This window comes from Rhamphochromis longiceps, linkage group LG5 (genome assembly GCF_057381845.1).
Source record: "Rhamphochromis longiceps isolate RC_006_pf linkage group LG5, R_longiceps_female_GT1.1, whole genome shotgun sequence".
NCBI classification, from domain to species: domain Eukaryota; kingdom Metazoa; phylum Chordata; class Actinopteri; order Cichliformes; family Cichlidae; genus Rhamphochromis; species Rhamphochromis longiceps.
This window is the reverse complement of record NC_140561.1, coordinates 908,295-935,742: the sequence shown is the minus strand read 5'-3', so window position 1 is coordinate 935,742 and position 27,448 is coordinate 908,295. Positions and strand designations below refer to the sequence as shown.

The window sequence follows — 27,448 nt, the reverse complement described above, 5'->3', positions numbered from 1 at the left end:
TCTCTCATTCTCCCCCCCTCCCTCTCCCGTTTCTACTTAGGTCATGAAAACTGATCAATGATCAGCTGATCGGCTTTTCTCTCTTGTTTGTTTATCGCTCACTTTGCGCCGAAAGAGGAAACCAGCGGATGTCGCGTTAAACAACAGCAGCACGTTTAAGCTTGATCAGCTGTTGTTAGAATTTATTTAATATTAATTTCTAGTATCAGCTGATGTTTGCTGGAGCCACAGCTGTAAAGCTGCTGGTCACGATGTCGGTTTGGTTATCTGGTGAGAGGGAAACATGAAGATGAAACCAGGAGATGTCCTTACTGGATCATCAGAGCTGTGATGGAGAAACAGGTTTACCTTTTAGGTGACATGAATGAGTTGAAGGGAAGTTATGAACTGTTTCTGAGACACAAATAACACCAGGATCCTTTTTTAGGTAGCTGACAGCTGGTAACTGTGCAGGGGCGGGTCTAGCAAAGTGTTGCCAGGGGGCATGTAGGGCATTAACAGGGAGAGGTGGGCACAAAGAAATACTTTTCTTTCTTATTCTCATTTAAAATGTCTAGCTTTTAAAAAATAATTATCTGAATCTTACAACAAACGATTGATAGATTGATGCATATATACCATCAGAACAGTGTACATCACTGTCACAACAGTGTTTATTTTCATTCAAAGGCTTTATGATTTTTCCTATAATGGTGGGCCGGTCTCTAGTCAAAATGCCCGGGCCAATTTTCTGTCCCAGTCCAGCCCTGTATGCAGCTCATCTGCAGTCTGGTGTTACCTACATCTTCCTATTCAGAAGGCAGAATTTCCGAGTTCTGAGTACAATTGAAAGCACCACGACTGCAGTTTTTGTGTTGGATGTAAAAGGCGCACATGACGCTGTGACGTAGGCTAGAATCATGGCAGCAGTCAATGACGGTCCAGGTGTGGGATTTCTCTCGTGGAAATATGCACATTATCTTTTCCTTTCTATTGGTAGGTGGCACAGTGCACTTGTGGCAAGTAAACAAGCTAGAAGACTGGCAAAGTTATGGAAGCAACACATTAACAAGAGAATTCTGAGTAAAACCAAAGTTACTTTCCCTAGTAACTAGTTACTTTGAAAGTAACGAGTAACTTGAAGTAACTGAGTTACTTTTGAGAGAAGTAACTAGTAATGTAACTAAGTTACTATTTTAAAGTAACTTACCCAACACTGGATATCAAGGTACCATTAACGTAAGTTAGTTAGTCCTGCTTCACAGATATGCACACAACCCTGTCGCCAGACCTGAAAAGACAAGGACGCGGCAAACATGCAGTCACATTGTCTGCTAAACCTAGCCTAGCTAAATAGATTTTAAGCAGTAGCTAGTGTGGACAGGCTAGCTCAATGTTAGAAAGTGTTTATGGATTACGTTATACACAGTTCACATAAAGTTATCATAAACAGCCTCTTCTTCTTCCACATGTTATGTTTCATATTAGTAAAGGTTTTTTCCGTAGGTGGCCAAGATGTTGATAAAAGTAAAACACAGAAAGACAAAGAAATATGTCAAATTGGAAAAGTCAGCTTCACAGATTTTGTGAGAGCAGGTAAGTTATGGCCTGGTAAATGGCCTGTATTTATATAGCGCTTTACTAGTCCCTAAGAACCCCAAAGCGCTTTACATATCCAGTCATCCACCCATTCACACACACATTCACACACTGGTGATGGCAAGCTACATTGTAGCCACAGCCACCCTGGGGCGCACTGACAGAGGCGAGGCTGCCGGACACTGGCGCCACCGGGCCCTCTGACCACCACCAGTAGGCAACGGGTGAAGTGTCTCGCCCAAGGACACAACGACCGAGACAGTCCGAGCCGGGGCTCGAACCGGCAACCTTCCGATTACAAGGCGACCTCCCAACTCTTGAGCCACGATCGCCCATGGTTATGGTTATGGTTTGTACTAAGTCATTAAAGAGGAAATGATAATGTTGTTATTAACTAAGTGATGATTTTACTTCAGTGCAGCAGAAGTTTCTCATACCAGAAAATGCAGCACTGAAAGTCACAGATGAGCAGGGTATAGAGGTGGATGAGGATGTCTTTCCTGAACTTGCAGGAGTCAAAGAGGTGTGTTTTGTCATCTATACTGAAGCTGAAGGTAAGTAAATATATGCTCTGATAGATTTTGTGGGATTTGATTTCTACAGTTACTCTTAAATAAACCTTTTTTAATTTGTCTAATATCCTGTGGTAACAATCACAAAATGCTGTTTTAATGGCTCAACAGTAAGTTGGATTTATCACATGCATTTCAGACATCCTGGAAACGGAATCATCCAAGAAGCTGCGTGACTGCTCAGACCTAACACACTATGTGACACTCACACCTTGTGGTATGTAAATTGTATATTACCATAATAAAATACAAAATAACCATCTGTTCTCCTGGGAGAAAGTATAATTTAATCAAAGCATACAATTTACTGGCCCTATGTGCGTAAATGGTAGCTTTGTTGTGGTTGATTTTTGATTGTATATGCCTTATATTGTAGTATTTTTGTTTGTCACCCTCAGATTTGACTGTCCTGAAGCAACATGTGGAAGAGCCCTCCTCTCCAAGTCTAACAGATACATTGTCTGTCTCAACCACCAGCAGTCAGAGCAGTGACACAAGCGATGCCGGACTTCAAATGGTTCAGCCTCTATTGGACAGCATACATGCAAGAAATGTAGATACATTACTTAATGGACTTGTATTTGACTCTTTAGTTGTCATTACTTGAAAAAGCTTAAACACGAAGATAAAACAGATTAGAGAAAAATAATTTGATATAGTATTTCATGTAGTTCATATGTATAATCCACAGATTGAAATTGTTGTTTGGGTTAAAATAGTCTCATTTTTTGTCAATTTTTTGTTCTTTGTATCAAATGTGTTTAGACAGTGGAGCAGATTCTGACTTCCAAACCAGCAGGGGTGACTGTCATCCATGAGTATGAAAAAACTGGGAGTTTGAAAGATTCCACCAGGCGATTAATGGTGAACATCATTGTAGCTCACATGCGTGAAAAGGAAGGGTAAGAGGAATGATGTTTATTCTATTCATTTTTAAAACTGGCAAGGATCTTATCAAAAAACACTTCTGCTTTTGCAGGAGAACTGTAAGTAAAGCAACGAAGGAGTTTCATGCACTTGGAATCGTGTCACTATTCCCATCTTTGAAGGATCCGTACTCCAAAAAGGGATATGTGAGTTTGCTCTGTAACTGTAGTGTGTAATAAGACTTGCTCTCTCTCTCTCTCTCTCTGTCTCTCTCCCTACACATATATATAAATATATATACACACTCTACAATGTATGCAATTTCTTTCTTTCTGTAGGAGCATTTCTATGACATTCAGAGCAACAAAGGTTTTCTTGAATGGCATATCAAGACAGTGCAACGTCAATCCAAATCCCCCACTGCTTCACAGAACAGAGTGGAACTGAAAGGAGGGCCCACATCACGAAGGAAGTTTGGTTTCACTAATGACCAGCAAACAAGAGATCAATGTATGGAAGCCATGTCTCTTCTTCATCACACCACTGACCAAGATATAGTCTTCCAGAAGATGAGAGAGACATTCTACTATCGTCAGCAGATACTCCATGACCTACAAGAATCAGCAAACATTCTTCAGATGTTTCCTCGATTTTTGGACACTAAAGGACTGGTAGGTAAACAAATGGGGATCTGAAAAATACTTGACTTAAAAAAATTGATTTTAATGCACATACTTCTCCTTTGTTAGATTTTGCAGGACTTTGCAGTGATGTTTGGAGTAGAGACTGCTTCCAGGTTCCTGGAAAAATGGAACACCAGTTTTAAAGACAAGGTTGCCAGGGAAGCCAGAGACCTTAAAGAGACTTGTCTTCTGAAAAGATTGCTGAAATCTGCTTTGAACGAAGAAATGGATGATGCTGATGAGCCAGGTAGTGTCCTAAAGTAACACTTTATTAGTGTAGTAATTTTAGTTTTCATTTTTAAAAGTTATCAAAAAAGCAGCAGTGTGCATAATGTGTGAATGGATCACTTATTTTCTGCTCATACCCTCAATCAGTTTTTATATGTTAGTGAAGTTCAGTTCTGTCTCCCCTTTCCTTTTTCTTAACCCAAGGGTTTATAAAGTGATGCTTTTTATTGTGTTTCAGTCTTGCCAGAGCCTTGAGGATCACCTCATGAACAATGAAGGAAACCCTCAGCCATATCTCCTGGCCACAGGGACTTCAAAAGCACAGGTTTTCAGCTTCTACATAGTCTTGGATCGAAAGCTTCTTCCATGTCAGTCAGGCACATCACTGGGTGCATTTGATGAGCTGTTCAAGTGCCACTTTGTTTTCAGTGTGAAATATGAAGACGCTCTGTCCAGCCTGTACACATTTTTGCAGACCACTGTGTACAATATTGATGTAGGCACAACAGTGGAAAGTCCAAGAGTCAAAGAGTTGCGAGCAAAGCTGTTGAATAAGTAGTAACCAGGTTATGCATTCAAAATGTTGACCTGCTTTCTCTGTGCTTTATCCTTTGGTACAGCTTTACTTTTGTTCAGACATTTAAAACTAGTTCATGGAATGTATCCTGGCAAAAATTTGAAACTAAAATGTGGTCAGATAGGATGTTGTTTACAATTCTCAAGTTATTCTGGATTTAGAAGACATCTGAATAAGATACATGCTACTGTTAGCACATGTGTTCCTCATGAGACCCCTTCTGACCATGATACCCAACAGTTTAGTAGTTCTCAGTGCTTAAATGATGAAACACCATCCACATCATCTCAGTGCCAAAATTCTGAAGCAGGCCCTTCATTCTCAAATCAGAGCAAGGACATGTGTGCCTCCATTATTGCCAGACTTTTAGGAAGTGGTGTACCAAATACAATAGTTCTTTCTACAGTTCAGAACTTAGAGGAATTTGTGGGAGATTGGCAATCTAATATTCAGGAACAATTATTGACCCTATTACCGAATGACAGTCCCTCCAGATCAGCCATTGCAGATTTATTTAAAAATTTGGAATTGTACTATGACGAATTTGAGTGTGCAAGTCCTTTAGGTTCAAAAAAGGGTATACACAAAGTTGGCTGCCTTTACTTCATCCTTAGAAATCTTCCTCCCAGTCTGAATTCGGCTTTAATGAACATTCATCTGGTATCATTATTTTATGCACAAGACACAAAAAAATATGGAATTGATGAAATCCTGAAGCCCCTAGTAAAGGACCTGAAAATATTAGAGACGAGTGGGATTGCTGTTCCATTTGCTAAATTTCCTGTATTTGGTACTCTGGCACAAATTACAGGTGATAACTTGGGGATGCATAGCATTCTTGGGTTTTTGGAATCGTTTAGAGCTAATTATTTTTGTAGATTTTGCCTAATTGATCAGTCTTCAGCTCAATTCGTTTTCTCAAAGGACGACCCATGTTTAACTCTTAGATCACCAATTCTGAATAACCAACATTATAATAATTTGGTAGATGATCCAACATTAACATCTTCATTCGGCATAAAAAGAAAGAGCATACTTAATTCATTAAAATATTTCAATATTGCGGAAAATTATGCCGTTGACATCATGCATGATATTTTGGAAGGGGTTGGTCAATATGAAGTCAAGTTGCTATTTCAATATTTAATCGAATACTTCATCTCTAAAGATAGCTTGTTAAATAGGATATATGCTTTTAATTACGGCTATATGGAAAAGAGAAATAAACCAACGAATATTAACCTGGATCGTGCAGGGTATGGAATAGGTTTAAATGCATCACAAACACTTTGTTTGATCACAAACATACCTTTGATATTTGGTGACCTGGTACCAGAGGATGATTTGCACTGGCATTTGTTGCTTTTGTTGTTGCACATTCTAAACGTAGTTTTCTCATACTCTATCACTGAAGGAATGACTGTGTATTTAAAGCACCTGATTATTGAACACCATAGACTCTTTAAGGAACTATACCCATCAAACAACTTAATTCCAAAACATCATTTCATGGTCCACTATCCAAGGTGCATTCGAAAGACTGGTCCTCTCACTCATATCTGGACCATGAGATTTGAAGCCAAACACAAATTTTTCAAAGACTGTGTTAAGAACTTTAAGAATTTGACTGTATCACTTGCAAGGAAACATCAGTTTGCATTAGCTTATTATTGGGAATGTATGAGTTTAAAAGCAGTTGAGTCTGGTCCAGTTAAAATGCGTTCACTTGAAACACAAGAATACTCAGAAATTATATCTCCATATCTTCATGTTGATTTACAGAACACTGTCAATCTCACAAACTGGGTAAAGTGTAGTGGAGTTGAATATCGTGTTGGGCTTTTTGTTTGCACAGGCACTTATGAAAACATGCCGGTTTTCAGCAAGATAACTTCGATAATTTTGCATGATGATAAAGCTGTTTTTGTTATGGTTCAGCATGAAACGTGTTTCCATGATCATTTTCATGCTTATCAGGTAAATGAAACCATTCCTAAGAAGATACTGGTCCTAGAAAGGGAGAAGTTAAGACATTTCAAAAATTAAAACCTAATAAATCCCCAGGCCCGGATGGATTCCCATCAGATTGGTATAAGGAAATGAAAGAGTTATTGATTCCCTTGATGAGAACATCATTCAATTATATTTTAAAGACGGGAGTAATCCCCCCATCTTGGAATGAGGCTTCTATTTCCTTAATAGCTAAAGAAGGAAAGGACAGGCTTGGTTGTGGAAATTACCGCCCTATATAGTGTTCTTAACCAGGACTATAAGATATTCACATACATCCTTGCCAAAAGAATTGAAAATATTCTTGTTCAGATAATTAGCTTGGATCAGACTGGTTTTATTAAGCAGAGAGAAACGCAAGATAATGTTCGCCGAACATTACATGTTATTGATTATGTTGGGAAAAATAAAATTCAGATTGTCCTTATGAGCTTAGATGCTGAAAAGGCCTTCGATCTGGTTAATTGGAAATTTCTATATAAAGTCATGGGCAAGTTTGGATTTCATCAATCGTTTATCAGGATTATTCAAGCACTATATAAATCACCAAGGGCAAGAATTAAAGTTAACGGGGCGCTTTCTAATGTTTTTAATTTACAGAGAGGGACACGTCAGGGTTGCCCGTTAAGTCCCTCACTCTTTGCTCTTTTCATAGAGGCCCTGAGTCAAAGTGTTATACAAAGCAATACTATTACTGGAGTCAAGATCATGGGTCGAGAGCATAAGATTTTCTTGTTTGCTGATGATATTTTGATTTACTTGACAAATCCAAACATTACTTTCCCCAAGCTGTTATCACTTCTGGAGACCTTTAGCTCACTATCAGGTTATAAACTAAATATATCGAAGACTCAGATATTAACTTTTAATTATAAGCCAAATCAGGAAATTAAGTCTAAAGTCAATTTTAACTGGGAGTCGGAGCAGATGAAGTATCTTGGAGTAAATATTACTAAAGATCTCTCTAAGATATATAATGCAAATTTTAATCCTTTGTGTTATAAAATAAATGAGGATATTAAAAGATGGAACTTATTACCATTTTTAAATTTTGAATCACGTATTGATACAGTTAAAATGAATATCTTGCCCAGGATGCTTTATTTGTTCCAAACACTCCCAGTTGAAATAACTGATAAATAATTTCAGGAATGGGACAAAATAATCTCTAGGTTCATATGGCAGGGGAAAAAACCACGGATTAAGTATCAAACTATCCAGTTGGCTAAAGACAAAGGAGGGTTGGGGTTCCCATGTTTGAAAGATTATTATATTTCAGCTCAATTGAGGATATTAGTGTGTTGGTGTAATGTAGACTACCAAGCGAGATGGAAAGAAATAGAAACAGAAACAGTGGCCTTAAGAGGTTTTCCCATTCAGGCAAGCTTAGGGGATGTGACACTCATTAAAAACAAATTAATCAACGAAACCAATGGATTAACTTGCCTTTAAAACTTTAGTTACAATTTCTTAATAAGAATGATTGGAATGAAGAGGCCAGGATTTTAAAATGGTGCGCTTTTGATTTTGATTTTTTACCCAATAAGTTAGATGTAAGATATAAAAAATGGGCAGGACAAGGCTTAATGGCATACTGTATGTTTTACGATAAGGGAATTCTTAGGGACTTCCAATCAGTAAAAGATCAATACCAGTTAAGCAAAACGGATTTTTTTTAGGTTTCTTCAAATTAGGCATCACCTACATAACTTTATACCTAAGAGAACAGATCTTTTCTCTCTACCTGTTTTGAGTATATTTGTCAAGGCTTACCAGGCAGATCCCGGCCTCAAGGTGATTTCTAGACTGTATAAGGGTATACAAGAGGTTAAGAAGCGGAATACTACCTACATTAAAAAAAAATGGGAAAGGGAAACAAATACAGCAATTTCAAATGACATTTGGTATCAGCAGTGTGCTTTTCAGTGGAGAATTTCTAGTTCTAATATATGGAGATGTTTTGGTTGGAAGAGGCTCTGTGGGTTTTTTATTACTCCGATCGTGGCTCAAGAGTTGGGAGTTCGCCTTGTAATTGGAAGGTTGCCGGTTCGAGCCCCGGCTCGGACAGTCTCGGTCATTGTGTCCTGGTGCCTACTGGTGGTGGTCAGAGGGCCCGGTGGCGCCAGTGTCCGGCAGCCTCGCCTCTGTCAGTGCGCCCCAGGGTGGCTGTGGCTACAATGTAGCTTGCCATCACCAGTGTGTGAATGCGTGTGTGAATGGGTGGATGACTGGATATGTAAAGCGCTTTGGGGTCCTTAGGGAAAGTGCTATATAAAATACAGGCCATTTACTCCTGCACAAAGTAAACATTATTCTAATCACTCTAGCTGCTGGAGAAACTGTGGGGCCCAAGGAATAAAACACTTCCACTTGTTTTGGTCCTGCCACTGATCAACACTTTTCGGTATCTATTCATTCTGAGTTACAGATCATTTTTAGTATGCAACTCCCCTTTAATTGGGATGAACTTTTGTTTGGATATTTACAGTGGGGCAAAAAAGTATTTAGTCAGCCACCGATTGTGCAAGTTCCCCCACTTAAAATGATGACAGAGGTCAGTAATTTGCACCAGAGGTACACTTCAACTGTGAGAGACAGAATGTGAAAAAAAAATCCATGAATCCACATGGTAGGATTTGTAAAGAATTTATTCGTAAATCAGGGTGGAAAATAAGTATTTGGTCACCTCAAACAAGGAAAATCTCTGGCTCTCACAGACCTGTAACGTCTTCTGTAAGAAGCTTTTCTGTCCCCCACTCGTTACCTGTATGAATGGCACCTGTTTGAACTCATCATCTGTATAAAAGACACCTGTCCACAGCCTCAAACAGTCAGACTCCAAACTCCGCCATGGCCAAGACCAAAGAGCTTTTGAAGGACACCAGGAAAAGTATTGTAGACCTGCACCAGACTGGGAAGAGTGAATCTACAATAGGCAAGCAGCTTGGTGTGAAAAAATCAACTGTGGGAGCAATCATCAGAAAATGGAAGACATACAAAACCACTGATAATCTCCCTCGATCTGGGGCTCCACGCAAGATCTCATCCCGTGGGGTCAAAATGATCATGAGAACGGTGAGCAAAGATCCCAGAACCACACGGGGGGACCTGGTGAATAACCTGCAGAGAGCTGGGACCAAAGTAACAAAGGTCACCATCAGTAACACACTACAATGGCAGGGAATCAAATCCCGCAGTGCCAGACGTGTTCCGCTGCTGAAGCCAGTGCATGTCCAGGCCCGTCTGAAGTTTGCCAGAGAGCACATGGATGATACAGCAGAGGATTGGAAGAATGTCATGTGGTCAGATGAAACCAAAGTAGAACTTTTTGGTATAAACTCAACTCGTCGTGTTTGGAGGAAGAAGAATACTGAGTTGCATCCCAAGAACACCATACCGACTGTGAAGCATGGGGGTGGAAACATCATGCTATGGGGCTGTTTTTCTGCCAAGGGGACAGGACGACTGATCCGTGTTAAGGACAGAATGAATGGGGCCATGTATCGTGAGATTTTGAGCCAAAACCTCCTTCCATCAGTGAGAACTTTGAAGATGAAACGAGGCTGGGTCTTCCAACATGATCCAAAACACACCGCCCGGGCAACAAAGGAGTGGCTCCGTAAGAAGCATTTGAAAGTCCTGGAGTGGCCTAGCCAGTCTCCAGACCTCAACCCCATAGAAAATCTGTGGCGGGAGTTGAAAGTCCGTGTTGCTTGGCGACAGCCCCAAAACATCACTGCTCTCGAGAAGATCTGCATGGAGGAATGGGCCAAAATACCAGCTACTGTGTGTGCAAACCTGGTAAAGACCTATAGTAAACGTTTGACCTCTGTTATTGCCAACAAAGGTTATGTTACAAAGTATTGAGTTGTATTTTTGTTATTGACCAAATACTTATTTTCCACCCTGATTTACGAATAAATTCTTTACAAATCCTACCATGTGGATTCATGGATTTTTTTTTCACATTCTGTCTCTCACAGTTGAAGTGTACCTCTGGTGCAAATTACTGACCTCTGTCATCATTTTAGGTGGGGGAACTTGCACAATCGGTGGCTGACTAAATACTTTTTTGCCCCACTGTATACTCAGTGAATGTAGATAAAACGTCCAAGCTGTTGTATGGTATTCTGAGTCTGGCTGCCCGTAGGACTATTACCAAGAAATGGCTTAGTGTGAAAATTCCATCGCTAAATGACTGGCATTAGACTGTTTATGGGATGTTTAAAATGGAAAGAATTACCTTCATTAATAGACTCCAATATGACATATTTAGTGATATTTGGGTTAAATGGCAACATTACACTTTGTCAAGGAGACCCGATTTTGTTTGAATCTCTGTAATTATGTATGCCACATTTCTGAATTGTTATGTGTATATATGTATATGTCAGTATGTATGAGGGTATAGGTGAATACATATGTATGTAGGTATGTGTATGTATGTCTAATTATATGGGTGTGTATGTGTGTGTGTGTGTGTGTGTGTGTATATACACACTAGATGGCACACCCGTTTGTTTATTTTTGAATATTTGTTTATTTTGGTTTATTTGTGTTCTTCTGGGTTGTTTATTAAAAAAAAAAAAAAAAAAAAAGAAAGAAAGAAAATAGTTGTGGATGATTACTATACCTTTCTAATGTGATGTTGTTGTCCCTGACTCTTTCTGCCTCTCCCTCCCGCTCTGTTCCTGTGCTACTGCAACTGTAACTACTGCCCCTCCCCCCTCTGCCCAGCACAAAGCACAAGGCTCGCATGCGGAGTGAAGCGGAAAAAAAGTGCGAGAGAGAGAGAGAGAAAGAAAAAAATGATCAATGGCCATGAGTCCCATTCACAGAGAGTTGGGGAATGGCTGCGATCACAGCATTGTAAGATGGTGACAGATGGACCCTTAGGCCCCTCCTCCATTCAGAGATGGTCTTTCCCTTTTCACGTAAATGGCCTCCTTGACTCCGTCCTCAAACCAGCGTTCCTCCCTGTCCAGGATGTTACATCCTCATCATTGAAAGTGTCCACTGGCCTGTAGGTGTAAATAGACTGCAGAGTCCTGGCCTGATGAGGTGGCTCTTCTGTGTTGTGCCATCCGCTTCGCCAGAGGTTGTTTGGTTTCCCCGATGTATAAATCCTGCCAATCCTCCTGCACTTAACAGCGTACACCATGTTACTCTGTTTGTGTCGGGGGACCCGATCCTTGGGGTGGACCAGTTTTTGGCGCAGTGTGTTTTGGGGTTTAGAGAAAATGCGTCTCAACTGCTCCGATACTCCTGACATGTACGGGATCACTACAGGTTTGCGTTTAGGCAGCGGTTGTCCTTCTCTCCTGGATCGGCTGGAGCTTTCTTTAGGAGCCTTCCCAGCTTTGACAAAAGTCCAGCTGGGATAACCACATTTACTCAGGGCCTTCTTGATGTTCTTCTGCTTCCCTGGCCGCTGTGTCTGTGGGGATGGTGTTCGCTCTGTGTTGTAGTGTCCTGATGACGCCCAGTTTGTGCTCCAGTGGATGATGAGAGTCAAACCTTAAATACTGATCTGTTTGTGTAGGTTTACGGTACACGTCAGCTTTTAGATGTCCTCCATTACTGATGGAAATCTCACAGTCTGAGAAGGCTAACCTGCCACTTTTCATATCCTCCCTGGTGAATTTGATGCGTCGGTCCACCGAGTTAATGTGAACTGTGGTACGTCCTGAGATTTGATTTTCACACAGGTGTCATCCGCATATCTGAACCAATGGCTTGGTGGTGTTCCAGGGTAGGATAGCAAAGCCCTCTTTTCCACTTCTTCCATTGACAAATTGGCCACGATGGGTGAAACTGGGGAGCCCATGACACACCCATGTTTCTGCCTGTAGAACTGACCCTTGTATGTGAAGTAGGTGGAATTTAGACACAGTTCCAAGAGCAAACACACTTGGTCAATGCTGAGAGTGGTCCTGTTGCTGAGGTTGGGGTCATCCTGTAATCTCTTACGAACGACCTCCAACGCTTCTGTGACTGGGATGCAAGTGAAGTGAAGCCCAGATGAACAGAATCAACTTTTGGAGATTTACTTACCTGGATGATTGAGCATGCATCAAGATGTTTCTGTTGAGCCATTTCCCAATGTAACTTTTCTTTGTCTTTTTTCTTTCCCCCGATTCTGTACATTTTAATCATAATATCTTAAAAATTAAAAAATAATTAAAAAATAAACATTGAGTAAACTATGAGAATCAAGTGGATCAGTATGGCAAAAGCTGTAATGATGCACTTGGGGAAGTAAATCTGTTGGGCATTTTTCTTGGCCTTCAGACAATAAGTCTGTTACAGTGCCGGACGAGACAGGTAGAAAAACAAAAAACAAAAAACACATGGGATACAGAGCTGAGACAGATAAAACATAACGAGATGGGAGGAAAGAAATCTGAGCACACTAACACAGGATGCAAGACTGTCAAAATAAAACAGGAAACATGACACACACTTAGACGCAGACTTGACATGGAGACATGACTGACTGGGGAGACAGAGGGAAGATGGATCATGGAAACAAGTAAGAAAAGGAGAAACATGAAACAGAGGGAAGGCAGAGGCAGAAACCTAAAGACTAGAAACTATAAATATAACATAAGTAGAAAACAATAAAGAGAACCATTCATAAAAATAAATCAAAGAATATTAATTTAAACCAGAGTTTACACATTCTGGTTCTCAGACCCTGTACCGTGACACCAATATTTGCATACACTTAATATCTGTACATCCTCCACAGAAAAAATAAAGTCAATATGATAGGAGAGGCACTTCAATTCCAACTATATCTATATTGAGTTTCACGTAATATACTGGGAGAGAGATATTAGGCCCCTTATGTCAAACAGAGTGATTTGTGGCCCCAATAAAATGATTTGTGACCCCAGGAAGTAATAAAGGAAGTAATAAAGGAAGTAACAAAAATATGATATTCATAAATATATGATATTCATCAAAAAGTTTTTATATCTAATAGCATTATTTTATTTTTAAGCCATTAAAAAAAGTTTTTTACTTTTTATGCTTAAAAACGCCATCTGGCGGTGGGTCAGCGCATGTGTCTGGGACCGTGCTTGTGTGTTTAAAAATGTGTTAAACCAGGGTAAAAGTGCTTAGTTAAACTTGTGCTTTTGTAACGTTCAGTATGGCCAGACATACAGGTTGCATGCCTCGGGGGAAAACTTTATTTCAATTTATTTGCATTTGTTTAACCCAAACAAAGAGATTTAGAATCAAACTCAGAATCGCAAAAAACTCTCGCGATCCCCGAAAAACTACCCCAAGCATAAGCGCACCGCGGCTCCCAACATAAAAAACTTCCTGAAAAAACCTCCGTATTTCTCCAAAAACGCACAACAAAAAAAACCCTAGAATAACTCGATAAAATCTCTCGCAGTTTCCTACCACATCCCTTAGGCTAATAAGAAGGAAAAAACTCCCGAAAAAACCTCTGTATTTCTCCAAAAAATGCACAAAAACCCCTAGAATAACTTGTAGGGAACCCTCCTATACCATCCATCCATCCATTTTCATCCGCTTTGTCCGGGGCCGGGTCGCGGGCCTAAGCAAAGAGGCCCAGACCTCCCTCTCCCCAGCCACCTCCTCCAGCTTATCCGGGGGAATACCAAGGCGTTCCCAGGCCAGCCGAGAGATATAATCTCTCCAGCGTGTCCTGGGTCTGCCCCGGGGCCTCCTCCCAGTGGGACATGCCTGGAACACCTCACCCAGGAGGCGCCCAGGGGGCATCCTTGTCAGATGCCCGAACCACCTCAGCTGGCTCCTTTCGATGTGGAGCAGCAGCTGCTCTACTCTGAGCCCCTCCCGGATGGCCGAACTTCTCACCCTATCTCTAAGGGAGAGGCCAGCCACCCTTCGGAGGAAGCTCATTTCTGCCGCTTGTATCCGCGATCTCGTTCTTTCGGTCACTACCCACAGCTCGTGGCCATAGGTGAGGGTAGGGACGTAGATCGACCGGTAAATTGAGAGCTTCGCCTTTACACTCAGCTCCCTCTTCACCACGACGGACCGGTGCAGCGTCCGCATTACTGCAGCTGCAGCCCCAATCCGTCTGTCGATCTCCGGCTCCCTTCTCCCATCACTCGCGAACAAGACCCCGATATACTTGAACTCCTCCACTTGGGGCAGGAACTCATCCCCGACCCGGAGTGGGCACTCCACCCTTTTCCGGCTGAGAACCATGGCCTCAGATTTGGAGGTGCTGATCCTCATTCCCGCTGCTTCACACTTGGCTGCGAACCGCTCCAGTGCGAGCTGGAGGCCCTCACCCGATGAAGCCAACAGAACCACATCATCTGCAAAAATCAGAGATGAAATTCTGAGGCCACCAAAGCGAAAGCCCTCCGCCACTTGGCTGCGCCTAGAAATCCTGTCCATAAAAATTATGAACAGAACCGGAGACAAAGGGCAGCCCTGGCGGAGCCCATCACCCACCGGGAACGAGTCCGACTTATTGCCGGCAATGCGAACCAAGCTCTTGCAACGGTTGTATAGGGATCGAATGGCCCGTAGCAATGGGCCAGACACCCCATATTCCCGCAACACCTCCCACAGGACACCCCGAGGGACACGGTCAAATGCCTTCTCCAAGTCCACAAAACACATGTAGACTGGTTGGGCAAACTCCCATGCACCCTCAAGTATCCTGGAGAGGATAAAGAGCTGGTCCAGTGTTCCGCGACCAGGACGAAAACCGCATTGTTCCTCCTGTATCCGAGGTTCGACTAACGGACGAACTCTCCTTTCCAGCACCCTGGCATAGACTTTCCCAGGGAGGCTGAGGAGTGTGATCCCCCTGTAGTTGGAACACACCCTCCGGTCCCCTTTCTTAAAGATGGGGACCACCACCCCGGTCTGCCAGTCCACAGGTACTGCCCCTGATCTCCACGCAACATTGCAGAGGCGTGTCAACCAGGACAGCCCTACAATGTCCAGAGCCTTCAGGAACTCGGGGCGGACCTCATCAACACCAGGGGCTCTGCCACTAAGGAGTTGTTTAACTGCCTCAGTGACCTCGCCCCCGGAAATTGGCGGGTCATTCCCCTCATCCCCAGACTCTGCTTCCTCCTCGGAAGACGTGTCAGTGGGATTAAGGAGGTCCTCAAAGTATTCCTTCCACCGCCTGACAATTTTCTCAGTCGACGTCAGCAGCACTCCGCCAGCACTATACACAGTGCAGGTAGAGCACCGCTTTCCCCTCCTGAGACGTCTGACGGTTTGCCAGAATCTCTTCGAGGCAGTCTGAAAGTCTTTTTCCATGGCCTCTCCGAACTCCTCCCACACCCGAGTTTTTGCTTCAGCCACTGCCCGAGCCGCATTCCGCTTGGCCTGTCGATACCTGTCGGCTGCCTCCGGAGTCCCACAGGCTAACCAAGCCCGATAGGACTCCTTCTTCAGCCTGGTGGCTCCCTTCACCTCTGGTGTCCACCATTTGGTTCGGGGATTACCACCACGGCAGGCACCAACCACCTTGCGGCCGCAGCTCAATGCAGCAGCCTCCTATACCCAAAACCTTATATTCGAAAACAGGGGAAAAATCCTGAAAAGTCCTTTGTCTTTTTTCTTCAAAACGATACCTCTTACTAGCTCCTCTCAAATTCAGCGCACAGCCTAAGTTCTACCTCGCTCTTACTCGCATAGAACCACAGCCAGCGCACAATTTTTTCCTTGTTAATTGCTCCGCGGCTCAGCTCCGGAATGCTTGCTTACCTCGTTCGAAATTTGCGCCGGAGACCAACTCCGCCTAACTTCACCCCGCTGCCAATCACATAACAAAGGGGCGGCTCCCCTCGCACCCTGGTTAGCCAATCGCACGCAGCTTGGATTTTTATGATTCCCCGTTGAGGTTAAGACTGGCACGGCGCTCCCACAAGACGTCTGACTTCGGAAGCATGGACAGCTAGCGCCGCTCAGACTGTTTGTGACTTCGCATAAGACCCCTGTCTCCAGACCGCTTCAACAACTGGCGTCTCTTTCCTTATGTGCATATCAATCGGTAAGTGTTAATCATCCTTTGCTTTTAACCATTTTCTGTCAAAAAAAGCTTTTCATCTTCAAGAACCATGCAAATAGGGTTTGTTTAACAATTGGAATACACTTTTTAAAATGTATATAAACTCGAGTTTAACACTCGGAGCTAAAAGTGCTTCTATAGCAGCGATCATGGCCTCATCCGGTACCTCATTTTTCTTACTCTTGTTCATATAATGCTTATATGTTTACTGTTTTTTCCTGTTTTTAAATACTCCTTGCTATTTCTTTTTTAGACTCTGAAATAAGCGTGCTCAACTCTTCTCTTTTTGATTCTCTCGATCGAATTGGTAGGTTTGTTTCATTCTTGTTCCCCGTATTAAAAGCTAATTGTACAAAAGAAAACTTTTTTTTTTTTTTTTAGACATCTCAGATTTGGACAACTTTCTTTTTTCGAGCTCACCGAGTTCTTCTCCACCAGAGCTCCAGCGATCCACAGACAAGAACATCCGTCTCTCGACCCGCGACAGGCAAGGCCTGCTCTCTACGCTAGGTCGGTCGGCTTCTTCTTCTTCTTCCGGCCACAGTTCCATCCCCACTGGTACTTGTTCTCTCCCGCGACCATAGGGGAAAAAAATATCTGTCTGTCCGATAGGGATAGGCAAGATTTGCACTCAGCGCTGGGTCCCCGTGTCCCTGGCTCCCAGAGAAGCATCCCAGCCAATGCTGCCTCTCCCCCTGGCAGGCGAAACTCACGGCGCCGGCTTTTGAGATCCAATCACGGTCAGTCTCTCTAGGTTCTCACTTTTTTCTTATTTTATAAAAACTATCCCTTTTGTAGTTAACATGATTAACTATTTTCTATCTTACCCTCAAATTCTAAGGGCATCTCATAAGGAGGAACAGGAGCACAAGGCAAAAACGCAGACGAAACCAGCTCGCTTCTATCGCTCTTGGAACTGTCAGGGTGAGGATTGTGCTGAAAAGTTCCTCGCACATTTTAGACACCTTCTCTTTAAGGGCTCTATCTTTGTCGCTCATAATGCTAAGGGGTTTGACGCGTACATTATTCTCAGGGTCATGGTTAAGCAAGGTTTAAAACCAAACTTGATCATGCAGCTTTGCAGACCCAGACTTTAATCAGCGCTATATTGACTCCTCCTGCTTTCTCCCTATGCCACTGTCCAGTGTTACCAACTTAGCGACTTTGTCGCTATATTTAGCGAGTTTTCAGACCCCTAAAAAAAGACGTGAAAGCGCGTATCGCTTTTACTCTCAACAAGCAGCGGGTGCTGTAACGCAGTCAGTTCTTCTTTTACTCTTATGCTGTTTTGTGGATCACAAGGTTTAAAACTACTTATAAACACACACACACAAAGTAACTCCACCAGAGCGCCTATTTCAGGTCACTTGCCGGTCCAGGCCCGGGTAAAGGAGCAGGGTTGGAATTGTGACATTAAAATTCCAACCCTGGGGCGACTGTGGCTCAGGGGGTTGGGAAGCGTATCTGTAACCGGAAGGTCGCCGGTTCGATCCCCGGGCTCTCTGTCCTGGTCGTTGTGTCCTTGGGCAAGACACTTTACCCTACCGCCTACTGGTGTTGGCGCGATATGGCAGCCTCGCCTCTGTCAGTCTTCCCCAGAGCAGCTGTGGCTACAACTGTAGCTGCCTCCACCAGTGTGTGAATGTGAGAGTGAATGAATAGTGGCATTGTAAAGCGCTTTGGGTGCCTTGAAAGCGTTATATAAATCCAATCCATTATTATTATTATAAAAAAACAATAATTGCTAAAAGAAATTAAATTTGTAGTTCTAAATAAACTCTAAATGCATTTAGGACGTTTTTTACTCACTTTATGTCTCTTCCACGATGTTATTTCTCTCTCCAACAACGTAGGTTACAATTAGATTAGCATGACCAATTATGCAAATTAGGTGATGACGTCATTTAGCGACTTCTAGCGACTTTTAGGACAACCAATAGCAATTTTCCTTACTGAGGAGTTGGCAACACTGCCACTGTCAGCTATACCCAAAGCAATGGGTTTTTCAGACAGCATTAAAGGCTTTTCCCCCCATTGTTTCAGTTCGAAACAAAACCTAACTTATTCAGGCCCTTACCCTCCCCCCTCCGCTTATAGTCTGGAATGGATGACGACCCAAGGCAGGCAGGAATTTTACGAATGGTATCATTCAGTCAGCTTCGGCACCTTTAATTTCATGAAAGAGGCCCTTTCATACTGTGAAAACGATGTTGAAATTCTAGCTCGGGGTTCCACATTGTTCAGAAACGGGTTTATTGAAGAGACAGGAGTAGATCCTTTTAGCCGCAGCACGCTTGCAAGCGCGTGCCTGAAAACTTATTTAACAAACTTCATGCCAGCGAATTCTTTAGCATTACCATGCCCTGTAAATTACCGTAATCAGGTCAAATCATTTTCCTCATCCTCAATTCAATATCTCTTGTACACACAAGGTGTTTTTATAAGGTGCATTCACTTGATCTCTCGTGAAGTAAAGACATTGCTGTTTGTTTCTTAGTTGTTGTTTTTTAGAATATATCAGCTTTAGACTTGTGTCCTGTCCGTCTGATGGTTTTACCAGTCTGCCTCTTTTTCACCGTTTTCTTCTGCTTTTTAAACTCTGTCAGCCTCTGACCCGGAGGCCGTTTTAAGGGTCTACGTGAAATTATGCTCAGCCCCGAGCCCTCTTGCTGTTCTGGTGTGTTCGAACGAGTCAAATTTGAGAGTGAGGAGGTGACAACATCTGAAGCAAAGCCTTTGACAGCAGCTTTCAGATGAGATTTTGCGATGCTCACACCCCGCTTTATGAACGGGGTCACAAATCTAAACAATTTTGAGAAAATAGATGCTATTCCTCGTCCGTAAATTACTGGCGCACCTTGGAGAAGGCATTTGACCGTTTCCTAATACCGTATAAATCTATTATTATCCATATTGCTATGAGTTATGGCAGATCCTTGACAGGCTGGAAATGTAGCTTGACTATCGTTTTATCGTAGGTAAAGTTTACAGGCTCGTTCTGATCGGTTTTGATTTCAATATGGATATTTTCGATGTGTTTGCGAGCCACAGGAATGTAGTCTGGTTTGTTAAAGCACAGGGTGATGATATCTCCGTACGCAGTAGGGGGGAGTAGCTATCACCCATGAGCTGTAACGCAGCTATATCAGAATAACAGAATAGATGATAACACCCTGCCTTTATATCTGCAGGTTATGGGGCAAATTTGCGCTCGAATCGCTGCCAGACACCTGCTGGGACACCAAGCATATATGCGAGAGGCGGGAAAAACCTAAGTTGATATATGCCCCCAGCTGTGAATTCAAACTTTTTAACAATCGGGTGATATTTTAGATAAATATCAGAGTCGATACGCCTGAGGCAGGCTTCAATCTCTGCTCTCAACGTGTCCTCATAAAAGCCGGCGCGTATTTTCATTTTAATCACGTCATCAGGCCTCTGCTCAGCATCACCCTTTTTCCTCCATTCAAAATCAGGCCAGTTCCTCCATTTGACCAGGAAATAAACCTGTCCCCTCTGTTTACGCTTTGGGAGAATTTTGTCTATGTGATAGAGCTTTTCCTTGACAAGAGCGATTTTGTGCAGCTCATGCTCGTAAAAACTACCGATAATTTCTTCCCCATCATAATCTTTGATTTTATAAACAGGAGGGTCTCCAGGTATGCATTGGTCAATAGTAAATATCTCACCGGTGAATGTTTGCTCATACCGCTTATCAAACACACCTCTAACTTTAGACAGCCTCACGTGACCTCCCTTTTTAAATTTCATGGGCTTTTTCTGCAGCAAGAAGAAGAAGAAGTGCCATATAGGTTTTGAAATACTAATGCTGTGTTGTCTGAATTTACTTGATTCGGGGCCATTTTTATGGACCGATGATAACTAGTGTTATAGCTGTGTAATAAATCTTGTAAAATATCTATACATTTTACTTCCTTTACTTAGTTCTATTAAACCTTTCACAGACTGAGGCTTTTAGATCACTCCCTGTAGCAAAATGATTTATACCATGCTTTTTCATTAAAAATTGAAAACTGGAACTAAAAAATTCCATACCGCTATCTGTTTGTAGCTTTTGAGGGATTTGGCTATCTTTTAAGACAGAGTCAAAAGCCTTAGTGACTTGAACGCCTGTTTTGTTTTTCAAGACTCTTGCATAAGCCTTTTTAGAGGAAATATCTATAACTGTAAGTAAATATTGATAGCCATCGTTATGCTCGGATAATGCTCTCATATCACAAAAGTCTGCTTGGTATTGATTAAGAGGTCTGGGGACAAACACACAGTTTCTCGGAAAGCGCAGGCGTGCAGCTCGGTGTAAGGTGTAAGCATCCTGCTCTGACAGGAACTGCTGAGCTGTTTGCGCGTTAATCTTTGTACCAGTCTCATCCTGTACGCTTTTAATCAATTTTTGCACACCGCAAAAACTACCAGGGTGAGATGGGTCATAATCAGTGTTGGTCAAGTTACTTGAAAAAAGTAATCAGTAACTAATTACTGATTACTTCCCCTAAAAAGTAATCCAGTTACTTTACTCATTACTTATTTTCAAAAGTAATTAGTTACTTAGTTACTTTTTAAAAAACACGATTTACAACCTGAAGAGGTGATAAAGCGATAGATCTTTCAGCCCAAATCTACTTTTTCTGCATAATCCATCATACAAAATGTAATCAAATGGAAAAGTCTCTTTTTTTTTAAACTTGTTTTATTAGTTTTAATCTTTTAACTTTATGCATCAAGCAAAAATTTAATTATATGCAACATTCTCTGACTGGAAGAAATTTGTTTAACATTTAAACCTATTTTCTGCACATCCCAGCACATAAAATAAAATATTTTTTGTGTTTACACTCAGTCTTTCAAATAGATGCAAGTAAGACACAGCAGAACATAAATAAAGTCAAAGACTAGCGGTGCTGTTGCTCTATATTCACCTGTAAAGCAGGAGTGGGATAGGCGGAGGTTTACCCTGGTGCAGGTGTGCCGCAGCGGTGCGCTTATGCTTGGGGTAGTTTTTCGGGGATCGCGAGAGTTTTTTGCGATTCTGAGTTTGATTCTAAATCTCTTTGTTCGGATTAAACAAATGCAAATAAATTGAAATAAAGTTTTCCCCCGAGGCATGCAACCTGTATGTCTGGCCATACTGAACGTTACAAAGCAAAAGTTTAACTAAGCACTTTTACCCTGGTTTAACACATTTTTAAACACACAAGCACGGACCCAAGACACAAGCACGGTCCCAGACACACCCACCACCAGATGGCGTTTTTAAGCATAAAAAGTAAAAAAACGTATTTTAATGGCTTAAAAATGAAATAATGCTATTAGTTATAAAAACTTTTTTTTAAAAATAATCAATTAGTTCTTTTTTGGAGGGAAAAAAAGCAATGAGCTATGAACTAGCATATTTTGGATGAATATCATACTTTTTGATGAATATCATATTTTTATGAATATCATATTTTTGTTACTTCCTATATTACTTCCTTTATTACTTCCTAGGGTTACAAATCATTTTTATTGGGGCCACAAATCACTCTGTTTGACATAAGGGGCCTAATATCTCTCTCTACTGGGATATTTATAATTAAAGCTATTCTATATTTTGTAACTTTACAATATATTGTACTATTTTATTTAGTTTAATTAGTTACTATCTTATTTTCTTGGAGCATTAACCATATGTATTATTATTATAAGTATTATTATTCTGACTCTATATAAGTAAAATTGAATTGAAGTGAATCAAATTTATTTGAATGGATTGTAAGAACTGCCATAGGTGAGAGCCATTAAAAAAAAAAAATACTTGTTTGTGATTTACTTATTTACTTATTATGTAGGTATATTATGTTATACCTATGCACCTATCCACACACACAAACACACACACACACATGCACGCACTCATGTGTGTGTATATATATATATGAAGGAATTACTTTGTTGCTGCTTTGCTTTATGGTTGATGATCAAAGGTCATGGCTAGTCTTCAACAAAAGATATAAATGCCATAATATGATATAAAGAAATAAATGTCATATGTCATAATACAGCTTTACGAGTTTACGAGCTTCTCTTTTGATTATTGCCACCTTTCTAACCAAAGCATACTTAGAGATAAGTATACTTTGGTTAGATATTTAGTTAGATTCCTGAATGAATTGATTTATTTTCCCTTTTTAAAGAAATTAGTTATCATGGAAAACAAATACATCTTTTGCTGTTGTTCAGGTCTTCCTTGTTATCTATATGTCACATATATCACATGACAGCGGAGCCGGAGGGGAAGACACATACACACGCACACAAATATACACACTGGCAGGTCCACCGGTCAGGGCGCCGTCAGATCCTGACAACATCTATTTTAAATAACAACCTGAAACTCAAAAACAGACCATTTAAAGGAAAAACAAACAGATTTTGAGAAATTCAAACCTTCACCATTAGTTCCAGGCATTATTCAAGATTCAAGGTCTTTATTGTCAGTATAATAATATACACAGTATACAGCGTACCGAAATGCCATTTCGCCCCAAGCCCCATGGTGCATTTATAAGAATATAAAAAAAAAATAATCTCAGAGAGATATAAAACTAGGAATTACAAATAAATAATAAATTGCTAAATTTGGGTAAATGTGACGAATAAAGCTTTGATTGAAATTAAGAGCTAAAAAGGTACTATTACTTACTACATCTTTGTACAATAAACAAAGACAGGACAGAGACAATACGAAGTGGTCATGTGTAATTACAGTAAAGTGAGATGATTGTGCAGTAGGTATTGAATACCAGGTTCAAGTTATGGTCAGGATATTGTAGACAAGACAGGATGAAGATGTGCAAGATGCAAAGTGTGCAAATATAGTATAATGTAGATCAGTAGATCATTAATCAGTAAGAAAGGATTTTCTTTCTTGTATTGTCAGAATAAACTTGAAATGTGCAGAATATTTTTATATAAACACTTCACTGTACTTTGAAGATTGACTTTAATCTTGAAATATTAAAGTTTACATTTTCATTTTGTGCATTTCAATGTGTATTATTGTTTTATAATCCATTTCGTTATTTTCTTCTTTATTTTAATCAAAAATAATCAAAAAATAAAATTGCATACCTATATTTCCCCAGGTAAGGTTACCATGACAGCATAACAATATGCTCTGTATCCAAAACAAGGTTATATCAGGAGATTATTGTGTCCTAAGATTGGTTTAACTGAATACTGATGATAATGTGATATATCTAGTGACCTAAAGTACACCAGGGTCATATACATAAAAAGAATACCACATAGAGTAAATTATTGTCTACTTATGGCTAAGACTGAGCACTCTCTTATCAAAGCACATCCTAATAAAGAAACCATTTATGACTTGGATTTACGAAAGAGTGCTATACCTTCCTGGTTTTCATAATACAATCAGGTGTATAAAAGACCCACCTTCGCTGCAGCTTTTTTGGGTATTTCGTCTGGTCTCAAGGTGAGTAAACAAGGGGAACAGTCTCTCGAAGTTATTCTCTCGTAATTGTGATTATTTATTTATATATACTTTTATACGTCTTACAGTGTTGCCTGATTTGTAGAACCAACTTCATTTTTATTAAGTGAACTCTTAAGAAGTGAATCTGAGATGGCCAGGCTCACAATTCTAGCAGGTATTTTAAGAATTTACTGGATCTATGTAATATAAGTATATCATGCAAGTTTTTATTTTGCTTACTCTTATATTAAAATTTCCATAGGTTTGTGCCTGGTGATAAGCCAGCTGGGTAAGTTGGGTTTACTTTGGTAAACAACTGACATTTTGATCACTACTTGTGTATCACTACTGGGACCTGTGCTTTATTAATATTACTTTGCACCGCCACAGGATCTGCCAGCAGGATGGAGTGCTACTTCACCAACTGGTCCCAGTACAGGCCTGGAGATGGAAAGTTTCTGCCACAAAATGTGGACCCTTTCCTATGCACCACCCTCATCTATGCATTCTCCATCATCAACCACAACAATGAGCTGGTTACCTACGAGTGGAATGACGACGTCCTCTACAAGTCTTTCAATGATCTGAAGACCAAGTAAGTGGATATTATCCTATAGGTCAGAGGTAAAGCAAAACACAATACCTCTTGAGCGTATCGTGTCTTTAAGAGTTTTCCACTAAGATATTACAGTTTCTTTAATGATATTACAAGTTTTCTGCTGTTTCCAGGAATCCCCACCTGAAGACTCTCTTGGCCGTTGGTGGATGGAACTTTGGGTCAACACAGTAAGAAATACTTTAAAGAAAGAAAATTATTTCACATTAGGACAATGGTACGTAGCTAACCAAATATTGTGTGTAAACCATCAGTCTGAATCAAATCAAAATCAAAAAGAAGTTTCCATTATTAAACACAGCAAACATTAATCACAATTCTCCTGTTAAAGACATAAAGCACTAAGCAGATTTTACTATAAAGATCAAATGTTAACTTGGTTTTTGTGTTTTTTTGTTTTTTTGCAGGTTCTCCATCACAGTTTCTACTGCAGCTAATCGTCAGAAGTTCATCCAGTCTACTATCAGATTTCTGAGGACTCATGGATTTGACGGTCTGGATTTGGACTGGGAGTACCCTGGATCCCGTGGAAGTCCTCCTGAGGACAAACAGAGGTTTACTCTGCTCTGCAGGGTGGGTATAGATCTCCATTTTTTAAAATCTACATCTCATTGATGTTGTTTCGTTTGTATCATACTTGAATGGTAAATGCTAAATGGACTGATTCCACTAACCTTCCAATCGGTAGATGATCTGCTATACCTCCTAAACTACAGCCACCCCATGGACTCCATTCTTACACTGTTATGTGGTGCACTTTTATAGGAACTTGTTGCTGCCTTTGCAGCTGAAGCCCAAGCTACCGGCAATCCCCAGCTCATGCTAACTGCTGCTGTTGCTGCTGGAAAAGGAACCATTGATGCTGGATATGAGATCGCTGAGATAGCCAAGTGAGGGTCCTGCTTTATAAACCATCTTACTTCATCTACTACTTTTAGAAATCTGACAGTTGTGCAATGTAAGCATGAAAGTCACTGTTTATGTTTATTTCCTTATTGCAGAGAATTAGATTTCATCAATATAATGACCTACGACTTCCATGGAACTTGGGAGCAATTCACTGGACACAACAGCCCTTTGTACCGTGGATCTCAGGACTTTGGTGACCTTATCTATTTCAACATTGTAAGTAAACCGTTAAAACTGAAATAAGATTCATTTAAAAGATAACTGTAACTTTAACAGGTAACTTCTTATGAACACAAACTTCACATTTTTTAACTTCTATAGGACTATGCCATGAAATATTGGAGAGACAATGGCACCCCACTGGAGAAGCTGAGGATGGGATTTGCATCTTATGGTCGTACCTTCCGCCTGACATCATCAAACACTGGTGTTGGTGCTCCAGCTAGCGGCCCAGCATCAGCTGGTCCATACACCCGTGAAGCTGGATTCTGGTCTTATTATGAGGTACATTTCTTAAGGCTGGAATTTAATGATTGCCTCATGATGTGTAGCATATGTTGCTTTGATATCTAATGATATTTATAAAACGACAAATGTTAACCATGTAGTCTGTGCTGTAGATCTGTACCTTCGTGAAAGGCAGCACCATTAACTGGATTGAAGACCAGAAAGTCCCCTATGCTTTCAAAAACAATGAGTGGGTAGGATTTGACAACAAGGAGAGCTATGAAACCAAGGTAAGTGAGAAAGCTTGCATCATTTCTTTATGTTTAACACATTTATGTATGTACAAGGTAGTGATATCAATCTCTGTTTAATTTTTCCCCAATAGGTACGTTACCTGAAAGATCAGAAGTTTGGCGGGGCCTTTGTGTGGGCTCTTGATTTGGATGACTTTGCAGGAAAATTCTGCGGGGAGGGTCCCCATCCTCTGCTCTCTCATCTGCGCAACCTTCTTGAAATTGGTATGCCCAAAGCAGATTAACGCCAATGATTTCTTTTAGTCTTTCTATGTTTAAAAAAACAGTGTGCAACTGGTATCATAAGAACCTGTGAAATTTAGATATGAAGACGTAATATTTTCTAAACAAGCATATTTTCAGAAGGTAGAATTGATTTTAAGCAGTGACTTATATAAACATGAATTTAAACTTTGTATTTTCCAGAGCTTCCCACACTACCCCCAACCACCACCCCAAAACCTGGAGCGAGCACCACCACTCCAACCACCACCACCACAACCACAACCACTACCACCCATGCCCCGGGACCGGGATTCTGCAATGGGAAACCAGATGGCCTTTACCCAAACCCAGATGACCAAAGCAGCTTTTACAACTGTGCTGGTGGCGTGACCCATGTTTCCCAGTGTGGATCTGGATCTGTCTTTGATGACGGTTGCAAGTGTTGTAGCTGGCCATGAGCCAAGAGTGAAGGCAGTGTGTATTAAATCTGATGCAAACATCATTCATTAAACATCATCATTAAACTCATCTTGTATACGTACAATCATTTACCTAAATGATTTTTTTTGTTTAAATGTCTCATACAGGTTGCAAATTCCAAAACAAAATCTTCAAAGTACCTTATTACAAATTGGCTTATTATTTTGCTATATTTATTAATAATAAAATATAATATTTTTTTCTGAAAAGTTTTATTTAAAAAAGTTGCCTCTTACAACTATTGTTAAGCATCTATGCAACAGTAATATATAATATAATGGATTTTATTAACTACATATACACTCATGGGATTTCATTTCAGTCACAGAAACTGAGTGTACATAATAGTAACATAATAGACATTGTATCATAATCATATCATAATCGATTTGAACTGCCAGATTAATGTTTATGGAAGTAGTTCAC

The 27,448-nt window shown here is 40.8% G+C and overlaps 1 protein-coding gene and 1 pseudogene across 1 annotated transcript; both read left to right on the top strand.

Moving 5' to 3' along the window:
* Positions 1-1,491: 1,491 nt before the first annotated feature.
* LOC146669006 (uncharacterized) lies at positions 1,492-6,551 on the top strand (annotated as a pseudogene).
* A 17,633-nt stretch (positions 6,552-24,184) lies between these two features.
* Positions 24,185-27,000, top strand: LOC146669005 (acidic mammalian chitinase-like). Its single transcript, XM_085407831.1, has 11 exons — positions 24,185-24,227; positions 24,315-24,341; positions 24,443-24,647; positions 24,782-24,838; positions 25,076-25,241; positions 25,434-25,558; positions 25,670-25,793; positions 25,899-26,081; positions 26,198-26,314; positions 26,410-26,542; positions 26,744-27,000. The coding sequence occupies exons 1-11, from the start codon at positions 24,203-24,205 to the stop codon at positions 26,998-27,000; spliced, it is 1,419 nt and encodes a 472-aa protein (XP_085263957.1). The 5' UTR covers positions 24,185-24,202.
* The last annotated feature ends 448 nt before the right edge of the window (positions 27,001-27,448 follow it).

Bases quoted from the DNA above. Each gene is read 5' to 3' on its own strand.
- LOC146669005 (XM_085407831.1), top strand. From the start codon at position 24,203: ATGGCCAGGCTCACAATTCTAGCAG. The intron at 24,839-25,075 runs GTAAGAAATACT...GTTTTTTTGCAG, and splicing joins TGGAACTTTGGGTCAACACA to GTTCTCCATCACAGTTTCTA. The intron at 25,559-25,669 runs GTGAGGGTCCTG...TCCTTATTGCAG, and splicing joins GAGATCGCTGAGATAGCCAA to AGAATTAGATTTCATCAATA.